The sequence below is a fragment of the Eucyclogobius newberryi genome, unplaced genomic scaffold, assembly GCF_026437365.1.
Source record: "Eucyclogobius newberryi isolate DKJ021-1_F unplaced genomic scaffold, fEucNew1.0.hap1 SCAF_3, whole genome shotgun sequence".
Lineage (NCBI taxonomy): Eukaryota > Metazoa > Chordata > Actinopteri > Gobiiformes > Gobiidae > Eucyclogobius > Eucyclogobius newberryi.
In genome coordinates, this window is record NW_027315945.1 from 10674399 (window position 1) to 10695977 (window position 21579).

Consider the following 21579-nt stretch of genomic DNA (forward strand, 5'->3'; position numbering starts at 1 on the left):
CAGCAGCAGCAGCAGCAGCAGCAGCAGCAGCAGCAGCAGCAGCAGCAGCCGGCAGTATTCACAGACACTCTCCAGGCCCCTGCTCTTTTCCGTGCGAGAGCCCAGATTCTGGCTGACATCAGACGTGGGAAGCGGCGGCGGTAGCATGAAGGTTGAAAGGTCGAGTGTTGACCACCCCGGGCTGATAAAGCAGCCTTTTCATGTGTGATCGGCCCAGAGCCCAAAGACAAATCCCTGAGTGTGCCTGTCTTTGAACAGCAGCACCACCGCCGCGGCTAGTCCTCTGCCCTCTCTGACTAATGAAGGCTATAGCTGCTGCTGGAGTTCGATGCACCTTGTTAGGAATAGCTATATGGGTCTTTAGAATTCTGTGAGTCATTTAAGGATGTCAATTTAAGCTTTTAGTGTATTTTTTTATTTATTTATTTATTTTTAGTGAGTTTTAAGCACGATTACGGGTTTTGTTATTTTGAAAATCTAGACTCATAAACCTTTATATCACACAGCAAAAAAGTGGTTATTTCTATGAAAACATTTTTTTTCTTGCAGTTTCAGTCTGTAGGCCCATTTTTATTTTAGTATGCTCAATATTTATATTCTTGCAAGAAACGGTTTATAAAGTTAAGTATATTACATAAAAGCAAGCAATTTACTTGTCATGGTTGTTTACAGCAGTGGCTCCCAACCTTTACAAGTCTCTAAGCTTTGCCTTGTCATTTTTATGTTCAAAAACTTCTAACAAATACATTTCTATCCATCCATCTCTTCTTTCGCTTATCTGATAATCATCCAAAGTACCCTCTGCTAAAGGCTCATGTACTCATAGGGGTCCTGAAACACTGGCTTAGAAAATAAAACTCAAACGCTTCAAGATAAAATAAATAAATTACACTTATCTGTCTTTCACCTGTTTTATTATACTCGAGTGTCAACATTTTATGTTAATTTTAGTTTCAATTTTGCCATGTTAAATACAAAACTGACTGGGGAGAGTTTTGGAACTTATATTTAAATGGAATTGAACAGTTAAGTTTGTTATGTCAAAAGACCTACCGTATAACTTTCACACACTGTATAAAAAAAGACACCATTGACCTAGATTGGTGACTCATTAATTATGAGTTAATTCATTGTCCATCAAGATCCTCCTGCCAAGGGCCCACGCGTCATTGATGTCTCCTTTTATGTCATAATACCAGTCTATTCCACCTGCCTCCCTTTTAGCATTAGTTCTTCTTTAGCACCAACTTAATGGCTTGTTTCTTCATGGATATCCATCTCCACCTATTGATATTTAGTAACATCCTGGGACACTATTATAGACGGCTATTAGTGACTTGACAACAAAATATCTCGTCTTATTGTGTGGAAAAAACAACTGCAACCTGCTAACTCTGTACAAACACGTTCTAGATTCTTGTATTAATTTAGCAGCTTATATTCCAGTATTCCCTCAAACGTTTACGCTTTTAGACGTCTTTAGGAAGGTACATGTCGAACAGAATCCTACTATTACATCATAAATTGCAAATCTAATGGCAATTGCAAAGCTTGTCCGAAAAAAATTCAATTAGTTAATCATTTTCCAAAATCGTTCAACTCTAAATCCAGATTTACCACTATCTCTACTCAAATTATTTATGACAATTTAGTGCCAGATCCTTACTTAAACCTGGACAGCTAGGTTTGAAAAATAGACTAACTAACTAAAACTATAGTTGATTTTCACCTTTATTTTTACAATCCCTAGTTATTCTCGATATACGTATAAAATATATTGAATTCATCCCTCAAAATAGTCCTTCAAAGTGATGGTGCTACTTTGTATTAACCAACCCTGATTGTAAACCCTAAAAAGGCTTTGTTTATGCACTATTCACTCTACTATTCGATCGTACTATCTCCCCTATTGTCCCACCATTATCTTCAAACTCTTCAAAACGCCTTTCATGCCAACATCGTCGCCGCTCCTCTTTCTTCCTCCGTCGCATCCGTCCATCAGTACATAATTCATAGGCCGACCATTTTCCAAACAGCCCATTCTGCGACGCTCTTACAAACGCTACAAAAGACACGTCAGTCCCACGACGACAAACCAGCGCACATGCTTTGTTCGCCAAGAATACATGCAAATGGGGTGTTCCTCCGTCATGGCCGCCACTCTCCCAGGTAGAAAGAATGCGGAGAATGCAGGAGAGCCGGTCTGGTGGTTCTAGAGGCTTGGCTAGTGCAGTTATAAATGTGTGTGTGTGTGTGTATGTGTGTGTGTGTGTGTATGTGCGTGCGCGCTATCTTCAGTATGTTTCACTGGCTGGATGTATATATAGAGAGAGCTATTTTTAAGGCGCCATAAATAGTCGTAACGGGCCTAAAACGGTGGTTGCCATTCCAGGATTGCCGCCTTCTGGTTCATTCACGAGAGCAGGGTGTATTTGCAGAAGCATTAGGTTGCTAATGTTGCAGCCGCCGCACTCTGAAAAGGCTATTTATAAGACAGGGTTTGTTTGTTTTCATGTTTGCAGCGTGGTGTGCGTTTGAGGGGAGAGTTTATGGAGATGTTTGAGCAATCCTTGTGTTGTATATATGTAGGATTGCTGAGTCATGATACTGTATGTCAAATGTGAATTACACGGTTTGGTGCCAATTTCCCTCTGTGAGCAAAAAGAAAGACAGTAAAGTTAGCGAGATTGTGTGAAATTGGGCATTTGGTATTAAGAGATTTACTGATAACAGATTATCTTAAATCTCCAACTGTAAACTTTTATACTCAAATGTGGTGTTTTGTGGCTTATTTGTGCTTTTTAGCACGTTCATAGGATCTTTTTTTTTTAATATATATTTAGTCGAGGTAAAGCAAGATTAAATGAAACGGCACATTTTCTCCCTATAACCCTTGGTTAATGAGTTAATGTATTCAAACATAGATTTAAAAGTGTCCTGGAAAATATCTGTACCACAAAAAAGCAAAGCAATCTCCATTGCCAAATTTAAAGAAGCCAACCATTACACAAACTTTATTATACACCATATTTTTTTACTAAAGGTCTGATTTGTAAATGGTGTGGTATTCTTTCAACCCAAAACATGTGTCGCAACTCAAAAAAGATTGAAATGAAAATGATTGAAACTGTGCAATGTATCATGTCCCCGAGCGTATAACCATAATGATTTGTTTAAATGTGATATAAAAGCACAGTATTAAGCCTGTCGTTACAGTTGTTGAATAAGTTCTGTTCCTGTACCATCTAATCCTACATATTGTCACGTGTGTGATAGAGCCATCCTCAGACTGCAGTGCTCCTCTCCGTCGCGTCTCCGATCAGGGAGCCACGCTGGGCATGTCAGGCGGGCAGCCGGTTGCCGCGGGCGACCTGCAGATCAGTGATGTGGCGGTGATGCCTCTAATGAAGCTGACACAGCGCAGCCTCTCTACTGCGGGCCCCTGGGGGCCTCCTGCTCCACCCCCCGCCTGCCGCCCCTGTTAGACATGCGCTTCATTCACTGGCAATTCCAATGCACCACACATCGTTTATGATTATTATTCATATGTGGAGAGTCGTGTGGAGGGGAAAGTGGGTCAGTGTGGAGAAACATCCTTTTTTTTTTGTCTTATTTGATTTGATAGTTTGAGGTTTTTGCTTGATTGTGGTTGTACATCATAAAAGCTTGGATTTTGAGCTTGTTTGACACATGTTCTTGGAAATTGAACCTTTCCCTGATTTTTGCCATCTTAAAAATGTGACTTCTTAAACCGTTGCAGTCCACACGTATCGCTCACGTACCTGAAAGCATCCTAGTTATTCACCGTGATGAGCACTTTTTGCAACTTTCAGAGCCCCGAGCAGAGTTTGCATCACTGTAAAGCTGACAAACATTAGCATGCTAACGGCACACTTTCTGCTTCTCGGAGAAATGAAACACTCTACAATATGATGCAGTCAGCACTCAGCAGTCTCATTTTAACCCCAAGAGCTGCTTTTACATTATGTCTGTTGAAAGGCAAGGGTAGTGTGGACTTTGACCCTTTGACTTTGACCCCATTGTAATTCATTCTATTGTTCATTTGCATATTTATCAATTCCACAAACTTTATGTAGCTTGAGGCTTATTGGATGGGGATTTTTTGTTTTTCAGTTGCACATTTACGGTTAAAACATAATCTGATGAAGTTTGGTGTGTTGTGTTCACAGGAGCTGCCCATCTGACGTGAAGAGGAGGGCAGACCAGCTGTGCCCAGTGTTGCTGACCTCTGACCCGGAAGTCGAACATGATCTGAAAACGGCCCAACCCATCACACCTTCTTCTTCTCCTCCTCCTCCTCCTCCCTCTTTTTTGTTTACATTTCTTTTTCTTTAAATCTCCTTGGCGTTAGACAATCTCCAAGCACTTTTTGGGCGAGCGAAGAGGAAGCGCAGTAGAAGAGAAAGTGTGCTGATACTAAACCAAGGCCATTGGTGATTTGTGACCTGACCACGCCCCCTGCTCCTCCCACCACACGACGCCATCATGGGGAGGAAAAAGATTCAAATTCAGAGGATCACCGACGAACGCAACAGACAGGTACAACGGCCACTGTTTGTTTTTTTCATGATCGAGTGTTAGAGTTGAGTATGAGTCAAACCAATCAAAATAGTAGTTTGAGTCGCCCTCCGAGGCAACTGCTGTTGTGATTTTGGGCGTTACAAAAATAAATTGAATTGAATTGAAAGGTCACAAATGATAAATTTACATTGTATGAAGTCAATGTCTCCTTGTGATAATGTGTGTATAAAACCAACTAACAATGTAGTTTAGACACCTACAAACTTCCCTCTGTTATGGGGTTGGAAACTAGGTAATTTCTTGACTGATGGATTAAATGTATAGTTTAAAGTTAATTTTATTTAAGTTTAGGCTTAGTTTAGGCAATGCAATGTCCTCACAAAACATGGAAACCCAACTTGTAAGTGTTAATGTTCACTGATAAGTTTAAAATGTGCACGCGTTTTGAATTGAATCTCAATTCAAAACATAAATCAAAAATTTAAAAGAAAACATTGTCATAATTGTCACTTTTTTACTTCAAGGGGAGATTATTCGAATTGAGTGCCCCAAAAATCACTCTAGAATCAAAAGTATTATGGCATAACTACTAATAAAGTACCACTGTGTCAAATATGAATTTAATACAACCATTTAATCTCAATATAGTTCAAATAAATAAATAAATGAAAATGTTATGGAAATGTTATGGATTAATGTGAGTCTTGACTTGGTTTATGAATGTCACACTTCAAGACACGGGGGATTTAAAGATGTAAGACAGCACACATTGGTTTACACCATCAGTCGTAGCTCCGGCCCAAGTTTGTCCGATAAATATCCTCTAGCTCTAGGCTCCTCGTGGTAAAGTCACTGTAGTTGTACTGGCTAGTTGAGGCTAGCGCTACATCCAAGCAGGGTTTTTGTCACCGTAAAAGTTAACACTGAAAGGGAAATGTTGTGATTCTGAACATAAAATGGTTGTATCTAATAATGATCTAATAATATCTTTTAATATACCTGTAGCTCTAGTACAAAAAACCTTCTGCTGTTACCTCGAGGAGTGCTTGTGTTTACTGTCCGTCACATGTTTGACAGAGATTGATGCAGCGAGAGGAGGGCTCACTCTGCGACTAATATTCCAAAATATCAGACACTCGTGAAATCAATCTTTTAGTTTAATCTTTGTCCCCGTCTCACTGTGAGATCTACGACCCACGTTTTTGAGCTACGACACAAGATTTTCCCATGGTCAGAAATCTTTCATTGCAGACTGCTATATTCAGGCACTGGACACTTAAATTGGGATTAATGAAATATTTATCTATTGTGGAAAAGTATCTCATCAAACCTTGTGGATGACAGAAAAACATTACCTCAAAGTTTCAATCTACTCTTCGCAGCACTAAAACACTTGTTACCAGAAATATAACTTGACTATATGCCTCTGTTTAATGAGCATGACAATTATTTGCCTAAGACACGCACTATTTCCCCCTCTTCCATATCCAAATTCCATAAATACAACAGGAATCCAGGCTTATTTAGTCTCACGGGGATACGGGACACCTCCCATCTCGCATAAAGGATATGGCTTTGTTTCACCAGGGGCCATAACTCAACAATAGCAGCGTGTTTTATGAGGCTCGGATGACTCTACGGGGCCGTGATGGGGCCCCTGAGCACCCCTGCGCTGCCTAAAGTGAAACATGCAAGAATAGCACGATACCAGCGCAAAATAAAGCTAACAGTCCCTCCGGTAATATTATTGTCGGTGAATAGACGCGTAAATGATCCGTCCAAAAGTGCTAAATGGGTTTTCGGTCCATTGAGGAGATTGAGTAATGAGTTTGACTTCCCTATTGTCAGATATAGAGCATAGTTCACACATTCGGAAGTCATGGGAAAGTGTTAAGAGCTTCTGTATGGTATATCTAATATGTATATGTACCAGTGATTGAAATGAAGATTCTGATGTCCACATGTTTTAACCTTTCCTTGCAAGTTTTTTTTAACGGTATTAAACCATTCAAATCTGATTTTCCGACATTTGAGTTCTGACTTGCATTTCTGGCCCACTGCTCTGCACTTGTGATTTTTCAAAAATGTCTGACTCTGCGTCATACATGAAGGGCAGGGCTAGTCAACATTAAGCCCAGGGGCAAAATCAGGCCCTCCAAGCAATTTAATCCGGCCCACAACTGATCGCCCAAAAAATTGTGGATTACCTTGATTCTGGGTCGGACCTGGTTGGTCCTAGTCTAGTCCTAGTTTAATTCTGGCTCAGTCCTGGATGGGCAATTTTGCAAAGCAATGTTGGTAAAGCTTTAAGTATGTTATTTCCCACAAAAATCTGTTATTGGTACCTCAGTTATTTGGTACCTCCTGCCCAAAATGCAACTCCTAACCAGTGGCCTTGGCCCTCCTAAAAATCTGGCCCTCGGGAAATTAAGTTATATAGTCCTGATGTAGGGTTAATGCTGCGTTCAGTTTTCAGAGGTCGGATTTTCCTAAGTTTCCTAAATTTAAGTTTCCTAACTTAAATTTTCCTTTAAGTTCTGACATGTAAATTCAAACTGGAACTGCCTTAACGATTTGACGATTTTTTTCAGCAAATTTTTTATCATATTTCCTTGTGGCGTGGATAAATCATTTGTCCTGCCACGTATCAATCATAAAACGCACCTACCGCTCACCTGCAGCCGCGTCAGGCTCGTCCCCACGTTTCCGCGTGCCTAAGGCCATGGATCTTTCATAATATAGTTCCCTCAGTGTACGGGGCAAAATGAAGACGGAGAAAGACAGTTCGAGCTGACGCAGAAGTGGACAGAAATCTACGGGAGACGAGAGATGCGATGTGATCCGTTGCGCTAATAAACAAACGCACGTGTGTGTTGTATCAGTCCACACGGGGGAGGGCGCATGCGCACTTCCGCCTGCGTTCTCAAATCGCCGAAAAATCGTCCATACCGCCTTTAAATATTGAAATTCCTATTTGGAAACATTTCAGAAAAGAGTTTCTGAGTTAGCCAATCCCAATTGGATAAAGTTTAATAACTGACAGCTAAAATATTTATTGTACCGTTACTTGTTTTATTTAGATCTCTACTGTGAGCTTCTGCAGTTAGAAATGCTCTGTTATGCTAATGTTGCTCATGTCTACACAAAGCTAATGTCAACAAATGTATCTTTCAAACATTGATTTATAACTTATACATTTAATAACAATGTCTGGGTTCATAAATTAAGTCCATTGGCACATTTTGAGACATAAGCATTTTCACAGTTTTTATTACTTGTTTACTGTACATAAACACTCATGTTTTTTTCTGACTTGAGAACTGAGGCACAGAAACTCTGAGAAAACCTCACTGAGGTCCTGGAACACAGCATAATTAATGCCATAGCCATTTTTCAACAATAAAAACTTAATAACGCCTCAGTGAAATGTCACTTTGAAAAGGCTTATCAGCTCTGCCGTTTTGAACTGGAAGTCATCAAACTTGTTTCTGTTACTAAGATGTTTTAGATCAGTATTGCAGTTTACAGTGAATAAAGTGATAATGATGATCTATATATGTTACCTTTATACTAAAAAAGCAGAATATGTCACCTTTAAAGGTTGTAATCAGAATGCATCAATAAGCCATTAAAATTGTTGTATGAAAACTGACTTTGTAGTTTCAGGTTTACATTGCAGAGATTTAATTTCTAGATTGTTTACTTTGTTACATTGTTTTTTTTTCTTAACTTTGACTAATTATTTTGGTCCTGGAGTTTATATCATATTACATATTAAAAATAAATATATAAAAAGTAAAAACTGAAGTGGGGGTCAATATAGAGCAAATTATTATTGGGGGCCCCTAGGGATCATCTGGTAGATAAGGTTGTGATGCTGTTGTATGGGAATGGCTGAGCTTGATCATTTAATCAATTCGAGGTAATATAGCCATTAATATTGATATGTATTTGCTAGGAATTAATTTATGTAGTTCTTAGCCAGTAATCTATAAATTAGACACACTGTTGTATGGGCCGTAGTGTTCAAAGCGTGGGAAAAAAGTAGCGGCTTAAAATCCGAAAAGTACGGTCGTCAAAAAACTGGAAAATGTTGTGTTTTTTAGGCTCAGAGGGAAGAGGACTTGCTAAACAAGATCAATCAAACAAACATGAATTAAGCTAAATACAGATGTATTTTTTTGATGCGAGAACAATGTTATAACCTGATTAAAGCTCAAGAAGGTCATTTTTTTATGTTGTGTCCTTTGAATTCGGGCAGATCGGTTCAGTTGCTGTCATGAAGTTGGTCTAAAAAAATTACAGTTAACATTGACAATGATGCAATTTTCTTAATCATACTGCGGCTTACTTTTTCTATTATTTGTTGAGCTCCTCGCTAATCACCCTCACTGCCAGAGAACGCACTAAAAGTATGTGACAGGTGGCTGTTGGAGTCGCTTCAAAGTCAGTAAACATGGTTCAACACTATAGGAAAAGATAAGACCTCGGATAAGACCAGCTCTATGAAGTTTACGCTTAGCATTTATGACTTACCTCGTCAGCAAATTAAATGACATCCAAAATTACCATAGTGAATAACAATTTTGAAGTGTCTTTCTTCGCTCCTGTGGCAGAGTGGTGAGCATTGAATCAGAAGAACACTGAGCGCGTTCTCCTCCCACGTGTTGTTTGAGACACTGCCATAAGCTCGACTAGGCAAACAGCGCGCGGAGTGTGGGCCCCGGCTGGAAAAGTGACAAAGAACACATTTTTACACGGACAAAAAGACGAGACAAGCCAGGGATTGTCAGGGAAATTGGACTCGAATCAGGATTCATTTTGGGTGAAGAGCGAGGAAAAAAGGCTGATATGGTTTGACTGTATCAGAACCTCCGCCACACTGATGAAATGTGGTGTAACAAATTTTTCAGTTTCGTTTTTTGCACATTTGAATTCCATTTGGTTACTTTAGACATCATCATGTTTGGAATTTAAAAGTGCACATGTAACTTTTCCACCTGCTTGTCTCCATGAAGATGCTATTGCTTTGCCTGGAATGTTATACAGTATGGCATTAAACGTATGTATTTCCTTGGAGACATGCAAGTGATGCCACCAGACCAAGTTCCATGTCGGGTTTGTGGAGAAGCAAGCCCACTAATTGTATTTCAGTGCAATAAAACACTTGTGATTGAAGAAATGCAAGAAAAATAAGTTAAATGCCATTCTATGGAAGATTCCAGGTGCCCATGGAGACAAGCATGTGGCAGACCTCCTATAAGAAAAGTTACTTCTAGTGCACCATTGATAATCACACAAATAGTTATGTGGCTACAGCAGAAGCCAAAAACATCTCAGTCCAAAAAAGGGCAGTGCTAGGAACAGCAAAGATACTTCCAGGCCTCTTGTAATATTAAGGTTAAGGTACACTCTATTGTCCCAGCATGGCAATATGTCCTCTGCATTTGACCCATCCTTCAATCTGCTGGAGGAGATTGAAGGATGGGTCAACTGTCAACTGTAGCTGGAGGAATATACCTGTTGTGCACATTTTGGGTTGATGGGGGGGGGAAACAGGCGGAAACCCGAAGTCTCCTGAGGCAACATTGCTCTTCTCTCGGTCAACATGCTGTGTAGAAGACCCAAAGTTGGAAGGATAAAACTGCTAAATACTTTTATTTCCTCTATCGGACTAGTGTTTGTTTGACTTGTTTCGACTGCTTGTCTGCCATCATCTTCAGAAGCGTCAAGTGATGTCCAAAGACCGAATTTATCTTTTTGGATTATGTGATGAAACATAAACAACACGGACTTCATTATTTGAACATCACAGCTCCAACCAGTACTGCCATTGTGTTGTTGGGCCACCTCACCCACCATGTACGAAAGCAGTGTGCGAGTGATTGATAGTGTTTCAAGAAGTCGTCGATACCGATTGGAAGCTGTGACCAATGCATTTTGATTTCTCACCCAATATCTGCGTCCTTCGTCGCCGTAACCTCTTGTATTCCACTTCTGCTCCGGCTCTCTTTCCTGTCGATGTGTGAGGCTGATAAAGCTGCGATAAAGGCTGAGCACAGGAGGAGACGAGGTGAGAGAGGTGGGCGGGGTGGGTACCAGGGCAACGAAGGGAGGAGGGGGGCGCTGTGTCGGTTGCCCCTGGATACGACCCCGATATCATTTGATTTGTGGAAACCACGAGTGAGCCAAGAGCCAAGAAGTGTTGTGCTGTCAGAGGTAGGGATGGAATAAAAAAAAGCGTGCCAGGATGGATGGAGCGTGGGAAAGGAGAAGGCAGAGGAAAGGGGGAGGGGTCTTGTGGAGGGCTTTATCTTCACAATCTTATCTCCTCCCCCTTTCCTTTCGTTCCTTCCTGCCTCCCATCTTTCTTCATTAGATTGGTTGTGATTACATTGGGAGCCATCAGAACTGCCCGTAGCTCGGCTAATTCACAGGCCTATAGAAAAGATACCATTACCCATGCAGGGAGGCACAAGGTACTTACTGCTTTGGAAGATCTCATTTGTAATGGATCTCAGACACGGCGCTTACTGTGGATGGAGAAAAATATGGACCATAAATTCTTGAATTGAGTCTTGAGTATTTATACAGCAAATTGGATTTTTTTTTTCCCTGTGAATTTCCAAGCCAAATTGTACAGCTAATGGTCCTTCTTCGAGCTCCGGATCCCGCGTGACTGAATTAGCTAAGGGCGCCATATTGGAAGGGTAGAACTAGCAGCAATGAATGGAAATGATCCCACTTTTTGAGTTTCTTTGTAATTAAATTAAATCAACTGTTTATCTCAAAACTACTGGACATAATCAATATAATCTCCTACCTCTAGTTCCAATACACTAATAATATGCGAATCAGAGCAGAGAAACAAAAACACACACATTTTTATTTGGGCTTTGCCTGTGGTGCAGTGGCACTTTGAGGTTGAAAAAAGCTGTACAAATACACTGAGCAGTTTTGTGTTTTTTCTAATTGTTTTGTGAGTTCCTAATTTGGAGGGAGAGTGAGTTCCAGAGAGTGGGGGCAGTGGCAAAGACTCGGTCCTCCAAGGTCCAGTGCTTAGTTTTAATAGGGGTAGTAAGGAGGTTTGAGTCTGCTGACCGGAGGTGGCGGGAGGGCGGTGGGGCTGGAGGAGGTCACTGAAGTAAAGACGACGCTTTTTTGTTTGCATTTGTGTATTTTCAAGACATTTTGGGTCAACGTTCAACCAATACTTTTCATCGCCAAAAAATCTCTCATATTATCCCTGCTGGACAGTGTAGAGCGATTGGCTACTACATATCTGGATGGTAGAAAAGGCTTCAAAGGTACTCTTGTAAACACCTTTTTATTTATCAAGCTGCTTTGACTGCCATCCAGAAGTAATTTTCAATTCGATGATAGTGACCTGAGAAACTAGAATTTATACTGCATTGAGTAAGAAAAGTTTTGCCCAATCAGTTTTTTACCTGCCTCTCCTTCACTGCTTCTAAGTTCCTGGTTAGCATTTAATTGGCTTTATCTCACACTTGCTCTAAAACTGAAAAAATAACATCTTTCACCCCTCTTTCCATTCTCCTCGCTTAAAATATGCACCTCGTGGTTTGTGGCTTCAAGATGAATGTGGACCGCCGATTGTAAACCTGAATTTGAGTGTCTTCTGTGTCGGGTGGGTTTCTCTCATCTGTAACATCTAAAACAGCCACCATCAGCTACATTATCCTTCTGACCATGCTCTGTGGCAGATTACTTCATTGAAGGATGGGTCAAATTCAGTGAACAAATTGCTATATTTTGACCCTTTAATTCAATCTACCTTCATCTTCAATTTCAAACAAAAATGTGCCCTCAATCGCTAACCGCTATAATAATAACCAATTACCAATGCCGTTTCTCATTTAAACCCGATTATTGTAGATTGTCAGAGGTCCCAAGTGCTCTTCAATGGCCTTCCTCCTAGACTCCTTGTGAAGGTTATCTCCGGCCGCTGCTCCTCTGGTCAGATTGGAGAGGGACAGGGATCATTCAAGTGTCGACAATAGGAGTTCTGTTAGCCCACACAGCACCGCTTTGTCTGTCTTTCCTCTGCTCAGGGCTGTGCTAACCACAGTACTGCTTATAAACCCATCTCAAGGTAAAGTGTTCCACTCCACTTGCATACCTCCTCAATTGTATTTGATTAATTGCATTAAGGATAATTTGAAACGCATTACTGAAGGCTGTTCCACTTTGGACATTGGCTGTTTCTTCATTGTTTAAGGGCTTATTATGGAAAAAATATACATATGTTTCTTTTTTCACATAGTTGAATAGCTTGCAAGACACATTTCCCATGTTCTGTAAGTGTTTTTTGTTTTTTTTTATACTACTTTATAGTACTTATTACTACTTACTATTATCAAGGGCTATATTTGAAAAGAGCGTTCAAAATTGTAGGTATTTGAAATAGACAATACGCAGTTTTATTAGTTCGTCCAACCAGTTGCAAGACCTACAAATAATATCAAATGAAAAATAGAAGAATTCCCCTAAGCTTTTAAATGAACAGTAGTAGTAGAAGTACATGTTTTCCCATTGACTATCTATTCTAAGTGGTAACTAATGTTCATATCACAGTTCATAACACAAAGTTCATGACACAAAAAACAAAACACATACTTAAAACATAATCTTCTGTGAAACTTAGCAGTTTCAGAAACTTACCTGAGCCTCACTGTTGAGCTTTATACATTCAAATATTGTGTTGTGTAGGTCTCATAGTCATTGTAGTATTGCAATTTTTAATGTGATCAATTATTTCCCTGGACAGCTCAGAAATTACACCATAATATCAGTGTATCTTGTTCAACAATGTAAAAAGCAATAATCAATAAAGTCGTCCGCATAAGTTGATAACACATACTTAAGGTCACACAGGGTCAACCTCCCCATAGTCTTTAATCTTAGACATTTAACCACAAAGGCAGATCTGTAATGAGCCGTTCCTCTCCACAAAGGCGCTGTGTTAACATTTCACAATACCTCTCCATCCCTCCATTCTCCTCCTGATCTCCTTCTCTCTTTCTCTGTTTGTGTGTTTGGATTGTACGCTCTAATCCAAGTAATCCAACCCTCAGAGGACGCCAGTTTGGAAAAAGAACGTGGATATGGGTGATTCTGGTTTGTGCACAAGTGCAGAGGAGGCGGTTCTGGAGTGGGAGCGAGCGGAGGAGATGTGTGGAGGGCAGAAAAAGAGAGAGGAGAGAGAGAGGAAAGAGAGCTTGCAGAGAGTATGAGGACGAGGGGGTAAGAGAGTGAATATAGCGTGGGAGAAGAGGGTGTGAGTGCAGAAAATAGGGAGATAGTGCTGTGAAGATGAGAGAGAGGAACAGGGGAGAAAGGATGGGGAAGGAGAGAGGAGAAAGAAACAAAAAGAGGAATGAGAAAAAGGTAGGTCAGGGAGGGAGAATTAGAGATAAGGTAGGGAGAGATAGGCGAGACGAGGGAGGGATGTGAAGATGGGGTTAGAGAGAGAGAGAGGGGAGAGAGGAGGAAGCGAATGCGAGCAGAGTGAGAGGTGTGAAGCTGAGAAGGAGAGAGAACAGAGTGAGTTGTGAAAATGAGGAGAGAGAAGTACAGAGGATAAAGAAAGAGAGACGGTGGATAGAGAATGGGGGGAAAGAGTGGAGTAGAACAGAGAGAAAAGAGGACGAGAAGGCAGAGAATATAGAATGATGAAGAGAGGATTGAGAGAGTGCAGAAAGGATCAAGGTAGAGGATGTAAAGAGTGCAGAGAGGATTGGGGAGGCAAGAAAGGGAGGTACAGAGAGCAGACAGTATGGCGAGAGAAGCTGAAAGGAAGGGACAGAACAGGGAGGATATACAGAGAGAGAGATTAAGAGAGAAAGGAGAAAGGGAGCAGAAATGATGGGGAGAGGAGAGAAAGATGGGGCAGAGAGGATGGAGAGAGGAGTGAAATGAGAAAGAGAGAAGAGAGAAAGGAGGTACAGCGAGAGAAGCAGAAAGGAAGGGACAGAACAGGGAGGATATACAGAGAGAGATTAAGAGAGAAAGGGAGCAGAAATGATGGGGAGAGGAGAGAAAGATGGGGCAGCGAGGATGGAGAGAGGAGATACAGGAAGAAGAGAAAGCAGAAAGGATTGGGGGTGACAAGAAAGGAGGTACAGAGAGCAAAGAGGATGGCGGATGAAGGGAGAGAGAAAGGAAACGGTAGGGACGGAGCAGGGAGGGAGATAGAGAGAGATGAAGAGAGTAAAGGAGAAAGAGAGCAGAAAGGATGGAGAGAGGAGAGAAGAAGATGATTGAGAGTACAAAGGCTATAGAGAGAGAGAATACTTTAACAATTGTAGCTGATCCTTTTTGTAGTTTTGTTTAAGTAAAAATATATTTCCCAGAAGACACCATCACATTTTAAACTATATTTTAGTTTATTTGGGTTATTTTCTCCCAGTTTCTGCATCAATCGACTTCATATATATCCTTAAAACGCATTGTTCACCAAGCAAACTAGCGAGCGTCAAGGCCTAGAAAGAAAGGTAGATTCCGAAATGGCACAAACATTCGATGACTTCATTTTGACGAGCGAGTGGCTGTGGCAGAGAGCAGAGCACACGTGCCCGGACGGAGTCTGAACAAGCTGAAAGACGAGCGCATTTCTGAACTCTATCTAAATCCTCACAACGTCTCTGGCCGTCGATGGTTCATTTTCTTTCCCGTAATCCGTCCCGACTCTCTCCCGCGGTGGCGCAGAAGATGAAACCCAAACTGTGGTCTGATCAAGGCTGCGAGGATCTTTGCAAAGGGAGGAGGAAATCACTTTTAGCAGCCAGTACACAGCAGATCAAGTAATGAAGTATAACAGTGAAGAGGCAAAGTAGAACAGCACAATTTAAACATCATGGGAGCAAGTGTAAGTTGGGTTTTGTAGATCATTGTAGTAATCATTGCGTTATGGAGAGCAAAGGTAGACAATACAAACTTAATCCCTTTATAGACAATTTGATCATAACATAAGTCAAAAAAGATCTGAACCATAGCTGGGCGATCACAATTACGATTTTATCACAATCCATGTACACTTAAAACATTTACAGTACAGTGAACCCTCGTTTATCGCGGGGGTTACGTTCCAAAAAGAACCCGCGATAGGCGAAATCCGTGAAGTAGAAACCTTTATTTTTTTACAGTTATTATATAATGAAATACTCCATAAAACATTGAAGCTCACGCGCGCCGCTCTCACCTGCCTCTCCCACTCTCATCGGCCCCTCCCGCAGCTCACACGCGCCGCTCTCATCGGCCCCTCCCGCAGCTCACACGCGCCGCTCTCATCGGCCCCTCCCGCAGCTCACGCGCGCCGCTCTCATCGGCCCCTCCCGCAGCTCATCGGCCCCTCCTGCAGCTCACACGCGCCGCTCTCATCGGCCCCTCACGCGCGCCGCTCTCATCGGCCCCTCCCGCAGCTCACGCGCGCCGCTTTCACCTGCCTCTCCCGCTCTCATCGGCCCCTCCCGCAGCTCACACGCGCCGCTCTCATCGGCCCCTCCCGCAGCTCACGCGCGCCGCTCTCACCTGCCTCTCCCGCTCTCATCGGCCCCTCCCGCAGCTCACGCGCGCCGCTCTCACCTGCCTCTCCCGCTCTCATCGGCCCCTCCCGCAGCTCACGCGCGCCGCTCTCATCGGCCCCTCCCGCAGCTCACGCGCGCCGCTCTCATCGGCCCCTCCCGCAGCTCACGCGCGCCGCTCTCACCTGCCTCTCCCGCTCTCATCGGCCCCTCCCGCAGCTCACGCGCGCCGCTCTCACCTGCCTCTCCCGCTCTCATCGGCCCCTCCCGCAGCTCACGCGCGCCGCTCTTATCGGCCCCTCCCGCTCTCACTGGCCCCTCCCGCAGCTCACGCGCGCCGCTCTCATCGGCCTCTCCCGCTCTCATCGGCCCCTCCCGCAGCTCACGCGCGCCGCTCTCATCGGCCCCTCCCGCTCTCACTGGCCCCTCCCGCAGCTCACGCGCGCCGCTCTCATCGGCCCCTCCCGCAGCTCACGCGCGCCGCTCTCATCGGCCCCTCCCGCAGCTCACGCGCGCCGCTCTCACCTGCCTCTCCCGCTCTCATCGGCCCCTCCCGCAGCTCACACGCGCCGCTCTCATCGGCCTCTCCCGCTCTCATCGGCCCCTCCCGCAGCTCACGCGCGCCGCTCTCATCGGCCCCTCCCGCTCTCACTGGCCCCTCCCGCAGCTCACGCGCGCCGCTCTCATCGGCCTCTCCCGCTCTCATCGGCCCCTCCCGCAGCTCACGCGCGCCGCTCTCATCGGCCCCTCCCGCAGCTCACGCGCGCCGCTCTCATCGGCCCCTCCCGCAGCTCACGCGCGCCGCTCTCACCTGCCTCTCCCGCTCTCATCGGCCCCTCCCGCAGCTCACGCGCGCCGCTCTCACCTGCCTCTCCCGCTCTCATCGGCCCCTCCCGCAGCTCACACGCGCCGCTCTCATCGGCCTCTCCCGCTCTCATCGGCCCCTCCCGCAGCTCACACGCGCCGCTCTCATCGGCCTCTCCCGCTCTCATCGGCCCCTCCCGCAGCTCACACGCGCCGCTCTCATCGGCCTCTCCCGCTCTCATCGGCCCCTCCCGCAGCTCACGCGCGCCGCTCTCATCGGCCCCTCCCGCTCTCACTGGCCCCTCCCGCAGCTCACGCGCGCCGCTCTCATCGGCCTCTCCCGCTCTCATCGGCCCCTCCCGCAGCTCACGCGCGCCGCTCTCATCGGCCCCTCCCGCTCTCACTGGCCCCTCCCGCAGCTCACGCGCGCCGCTCTCACCTGCCTCTCCCGCTCTCATCGGCCCCTCCCGCAGCTCACGCGCGCCGCTCTCATCGGCCCCTCCCGCTCTCACTGGCCCCTCCCGCAGCTCACGCGCGCCGCTCTCACCTGCCTCTCCCGCTCTCATCGGCCCCTCCCGCAGCTCACACGCGCCGCTCTCATCGGCCTCTCCCGCTCTCACCGGCGTGTCCCGCAGCTCACACGCGCGCTCTCACCGGCCTCGCAAACTTCAATTTGGCAAGCGGTTTATTATTATTATATTAATCCATAACGTTATTGACACACAAGTAGAGAAGACGCGGAGAGACTGTTTAGCCAATCAGAATGCAGAACACAATGCATGATGAAAATCCGTGAAGCAGCGAGACCGCGAAAAGTGAACCGCGTTATAGCGAGGGATCACTGTACTTATAAGAAGTTAAAGGTTGAATGGACAATTTTTTGGGCCCAAATCTGAGTCTCATTTCCTCGTGACTGCCGATTAGTCCTGCCACGTATCAATCATAAAACGCACCTATCGCTCACTTGCAGCCGCGTGCGACTCGTCCCCACGTTTCCGCATGTCTAAGCGTATTGATCTATCATAATATAGTTCCCTCAGTGTACGGGACTAAAATGAAGACGGAGATAGACTGTTCGAGCTGACTCATAAGAAGACGGAAATCTACGGGAGACGAGAGATGCGATGCGATCCGTCGCGTTAATAAACAAACGCACGTGTGTGTTCAGTCCGCACGGGGGAGTGCGCATGCGCATTTCCGCCTGCGTTCTCAAATCTCACTGCTTCTTCTTTAAGCTCACACGTAACTGTGATTAGTTTAAAACACCACATGCATAAAGTTGCATTAAATAGAAAAACATTGAATTCTAGTCCTAGTCCTGGTTTCAATGGGCACTGGTTTAACTCGTAGGATCTGGCAACCCAAAGTTAAGAGCCCATTCTGCTTTCTGATTGGCTTGAGGACTGAAAAACTAAATGTTAAATGATCGATATCCAAAGTGTACTTTTTTATTGAGCTTTTAACCATGTTTTACCATTGTTCCCTTCATTAAAACTGTCTCAGAAAACACACAGTTTCAAATGTCCCCAAATTGTGACGTTAAATATAGTCCAGTTATAAATCCAGAAATCATCACCAGATTCGTCGAGCATTTCTACTGCCGAATCACGTTTAAATACAACCGTGTGTTTGTATTAGCATGTTGGGACACATTGCTTAAGGGCTAGCTTTATGTTTTTTCCCGGAGTGTTTTTCTATACACACATTATTTTACATTTTCAAATTTGAGAAACTTGAGAAGTAAAGGTTCTCAAGAACATGTTTAAAGGATAAATATGTGTTTTATCATCTTTACTTACCATTTTTGGACAATTAAGTTGGCACTTTTTGGGCTTTAACAGAGCTCTAGTGTTATTTTTTCGTTATCAAATAATCCGTGTCTCCCATAGGTGACGTTCACAAAGAGGAAGTTTGGCCTGATGAAGAAGGCGTACGAGCTGAGCGTGCTGTGCGACTGCGAGATCGCCCTCATCATCTTCAACCACTCCAACAAGCTGTTCCAGTACGCCAGCACCGACATGGACAAAGTACTCCTCAAGTACACCGAGTACAACGAGCCGCACGAGAGCCGCACCAACGCAGACATCATCGAGGTAAACAAACCAGAATATAAGTCCGTGCCGTGTATTTGCAGTAGAAAACCACGGTGCACTGTAAACATTTAAAACACAAACACCTCGGAAGAATATGGTGTGTGGAGATTTATTTAGTTTAGAGATAAAATATACTAAATATTTGAATCTGTTGATTAGCTCAAAATACTTGGGTTGCAACTAATGATTATGTTGATAATTGAATTGCATTGATGAATTGAATAAGGACAACAAATACATAAATGATTAGTTTCTTGCATTTTATTTCATGCATCTCAGGAAAACTCAGATGCACTTAATGAAAATGAGCTTATTTTTCACGGTGCAAATGTTAATATTTATGTGAAATAATTAGAAAGAATTGAATCATCACCATTTGTACAGCACACAAATCAAAAATAAATATAATTATAAATTGTAAAAAGTAAATAAGCCTGTATAATTAACTAATCTTTGCACAAGAGTACGTTTATGAACTTAGGGCATCACGTTATTTGACACACGGGACATTGCATATCTTACGAGCCTTTTTTGCACTTGGCTCAAAATGCTCGACACTTTCTTAGTGTTTTTCCCCCTCCTTCATCATTTTTGTCTTCACTTATCGCCGCTTCCGAACTTTTGGCTGTCGCCTCCCCCCATCTCGTTGAATCCATGCAAGTGAGTGGGGGGAAGGTGAAATCAAGGTCACCATCAAACCAGCATCAAACTGCTCACTACTGCCACACTTTGGACGCCGATTCAAGTGCGACTGACGGGAACGTTTTTCTATAAGACATCGATGACCAAATTAGCTGACTATTTTAATAATCCATTTTAATCGATTAAATTGATTCGTTGCAGCCCTACAAAATACACACTTGGAATTCACATAATATTATTGTTATATGCAGTTTACAAATGATAATTTCATTTTCTTTCGATAATTATGGTAATGTTGTGTTAATTGAGTTTCAATTACAGGTTTGATTCAATTTGTTTGTGGTTTGTGTCGAATTAATGAATTGAGCACACAATAATAAATGTTGGCGTGAACTTAAAAAATGTGTATTGAGGATACAATTTTCATCAAAAAGTTCTAATGTAAAACTGTTATTTCCGACACTGGGGCTTTTAAAGATGTCATTTAAAATTGCAATTAAACTGTTCTCCTGCAAGTGGTAGATGTGATTAAACACACTTAAACGAGTATTTTTTTGTGTGAACCTTTTACCGCCGATTGACTTAAAATGAGACTCTTATTCCGCCAAACTGTAGTGATTACCACCTAACATTTACAAGGCAAAAGTGACCACTTCAAAGTTTCCTTGAATAATTGAATTGTACAAAATAGTTTGCATATTAGACTTTCCAGTGTTTTCCCGCGCTCCTGAAGTGTTGGCTGTAATGTTTATACTTCCCACTGTGCGTGCCATGCTTAAATTAACCCAGTGGGATCATTAGGGCCCATTTACACGAATCTAATGTGGTCCTCTCCAGACTCATTCAGGATAAATGAAGTCTGGGCCACACCAGTTCACTGCAAGCTGCACTCGATGTAGAAGGGAAAACGTCACATACGGGTTACATTTATCTCACTTTGTTTTATGTTTAGTAGAACTTCACGACGTTGCAAAATGACAAAATTGTAGCTTGAAAAGAACGGCTGTAAAGCAATAAATGAGATGCAAAATTACAAGGGGAAAAAAGAGCTCGGATATTTGTTTTTGGGGAATATTTGTTCTTTTGAAACAGATTTGTTACTCGTTTTGGCCCAAATGGTCAAAGCTGTTGTCTCCTGTAAAGAATCACCCCTTTCTCCAGGCGAGCTTGTTTTTTGATCATCTTTTTTTAAATCGTTGTTTTTGATATGAATATACCCACGCAGCACTACTTCTCCTTTTTGTCCTTTTCTTAGTGAGCTGCTACTTGCTAATGTTCTCTGCTCTCTCCACAGCAGCACACACCTTTTCAACTCATTGGTTGATATCTTAGTCATGAACCCTCTTTTTTTAAGTACTCTTTCAATGTAGTCAGATTAGCATGTTTCAGTTTTGTGGAAATGTTTTGCTCCACATTATTCATTTAACCTTGTTCTGGTTTGGAGATGGCAGGGCGAGCTAGCGCTTTTTTACTCAAATGGACTATTATTGGGTTTTTGTGAACGTAACCTCATACTTGCTCTAAAAGATTTTGAGATGTTTTGAAACTGTACGATTTTGAAAGTTTTCAAATCGGCTTGAGCTTATCACATAGAATGTTTTGTCTCATTCACTTATTCCATCTCCCTCAAGATGTCTCCCTATTTATCAAGATGTCTTAATACATGCTCCTCTGTGTTTTTAAAGTCCGTACCATTTCAACTTGTTTTGTATAAGTGCCATCAAAATAAAAAAGTGATCGTGGCAATGTTTTCCTAAGCCAAATGTATTGTACTGTATGTATTTTTTTTCGGTAGAGGCAAGGGAAAAAAAGAAAAACAGTTTAAGATGAAATAGTTCACTTACCTTATGCCTTCCTAGCATACTAAATATTCACTGCGATGAGTTTATAAGCGCTTTTCACAACTTCCAAACATTAGCATGCTAGCGGCGCACTTCCTACTTCGCGAAGAATAA

The 21579-nt window shown here is 43.1% G+C and overlaps 1 protein-coding gene across 9 annotated transcripts in view; it reads left to right on the forward strand.

Moving 5' to 3' along the window:
• mef2d (myocyte enhancer factor 2d) overlaps nt 1–21579 on the forward strand; it is a 174440-nt gene that overhangs the window by 75920 nt on the left and 76941 nt on the right. For all 9 annotated transcript variants that reach the window (XM_072461409.1, XM_072461411.1, XM_072461412.1 and 6 more), the window contains exons 3-4: nt 4191–4560; nt 18779–18982. In XM_072461409.1, coding sequence (XP_072317510.1) covers nt 4507–4560; nt 18779–18982 — 258 coding nt within the window. In that variant the 5' untranslated portion in view covers nt 4191–4506. The remainder of the gene's footprint in view (nt 1–4190; nt 4561–18778; nt 18983–21579) is intronic.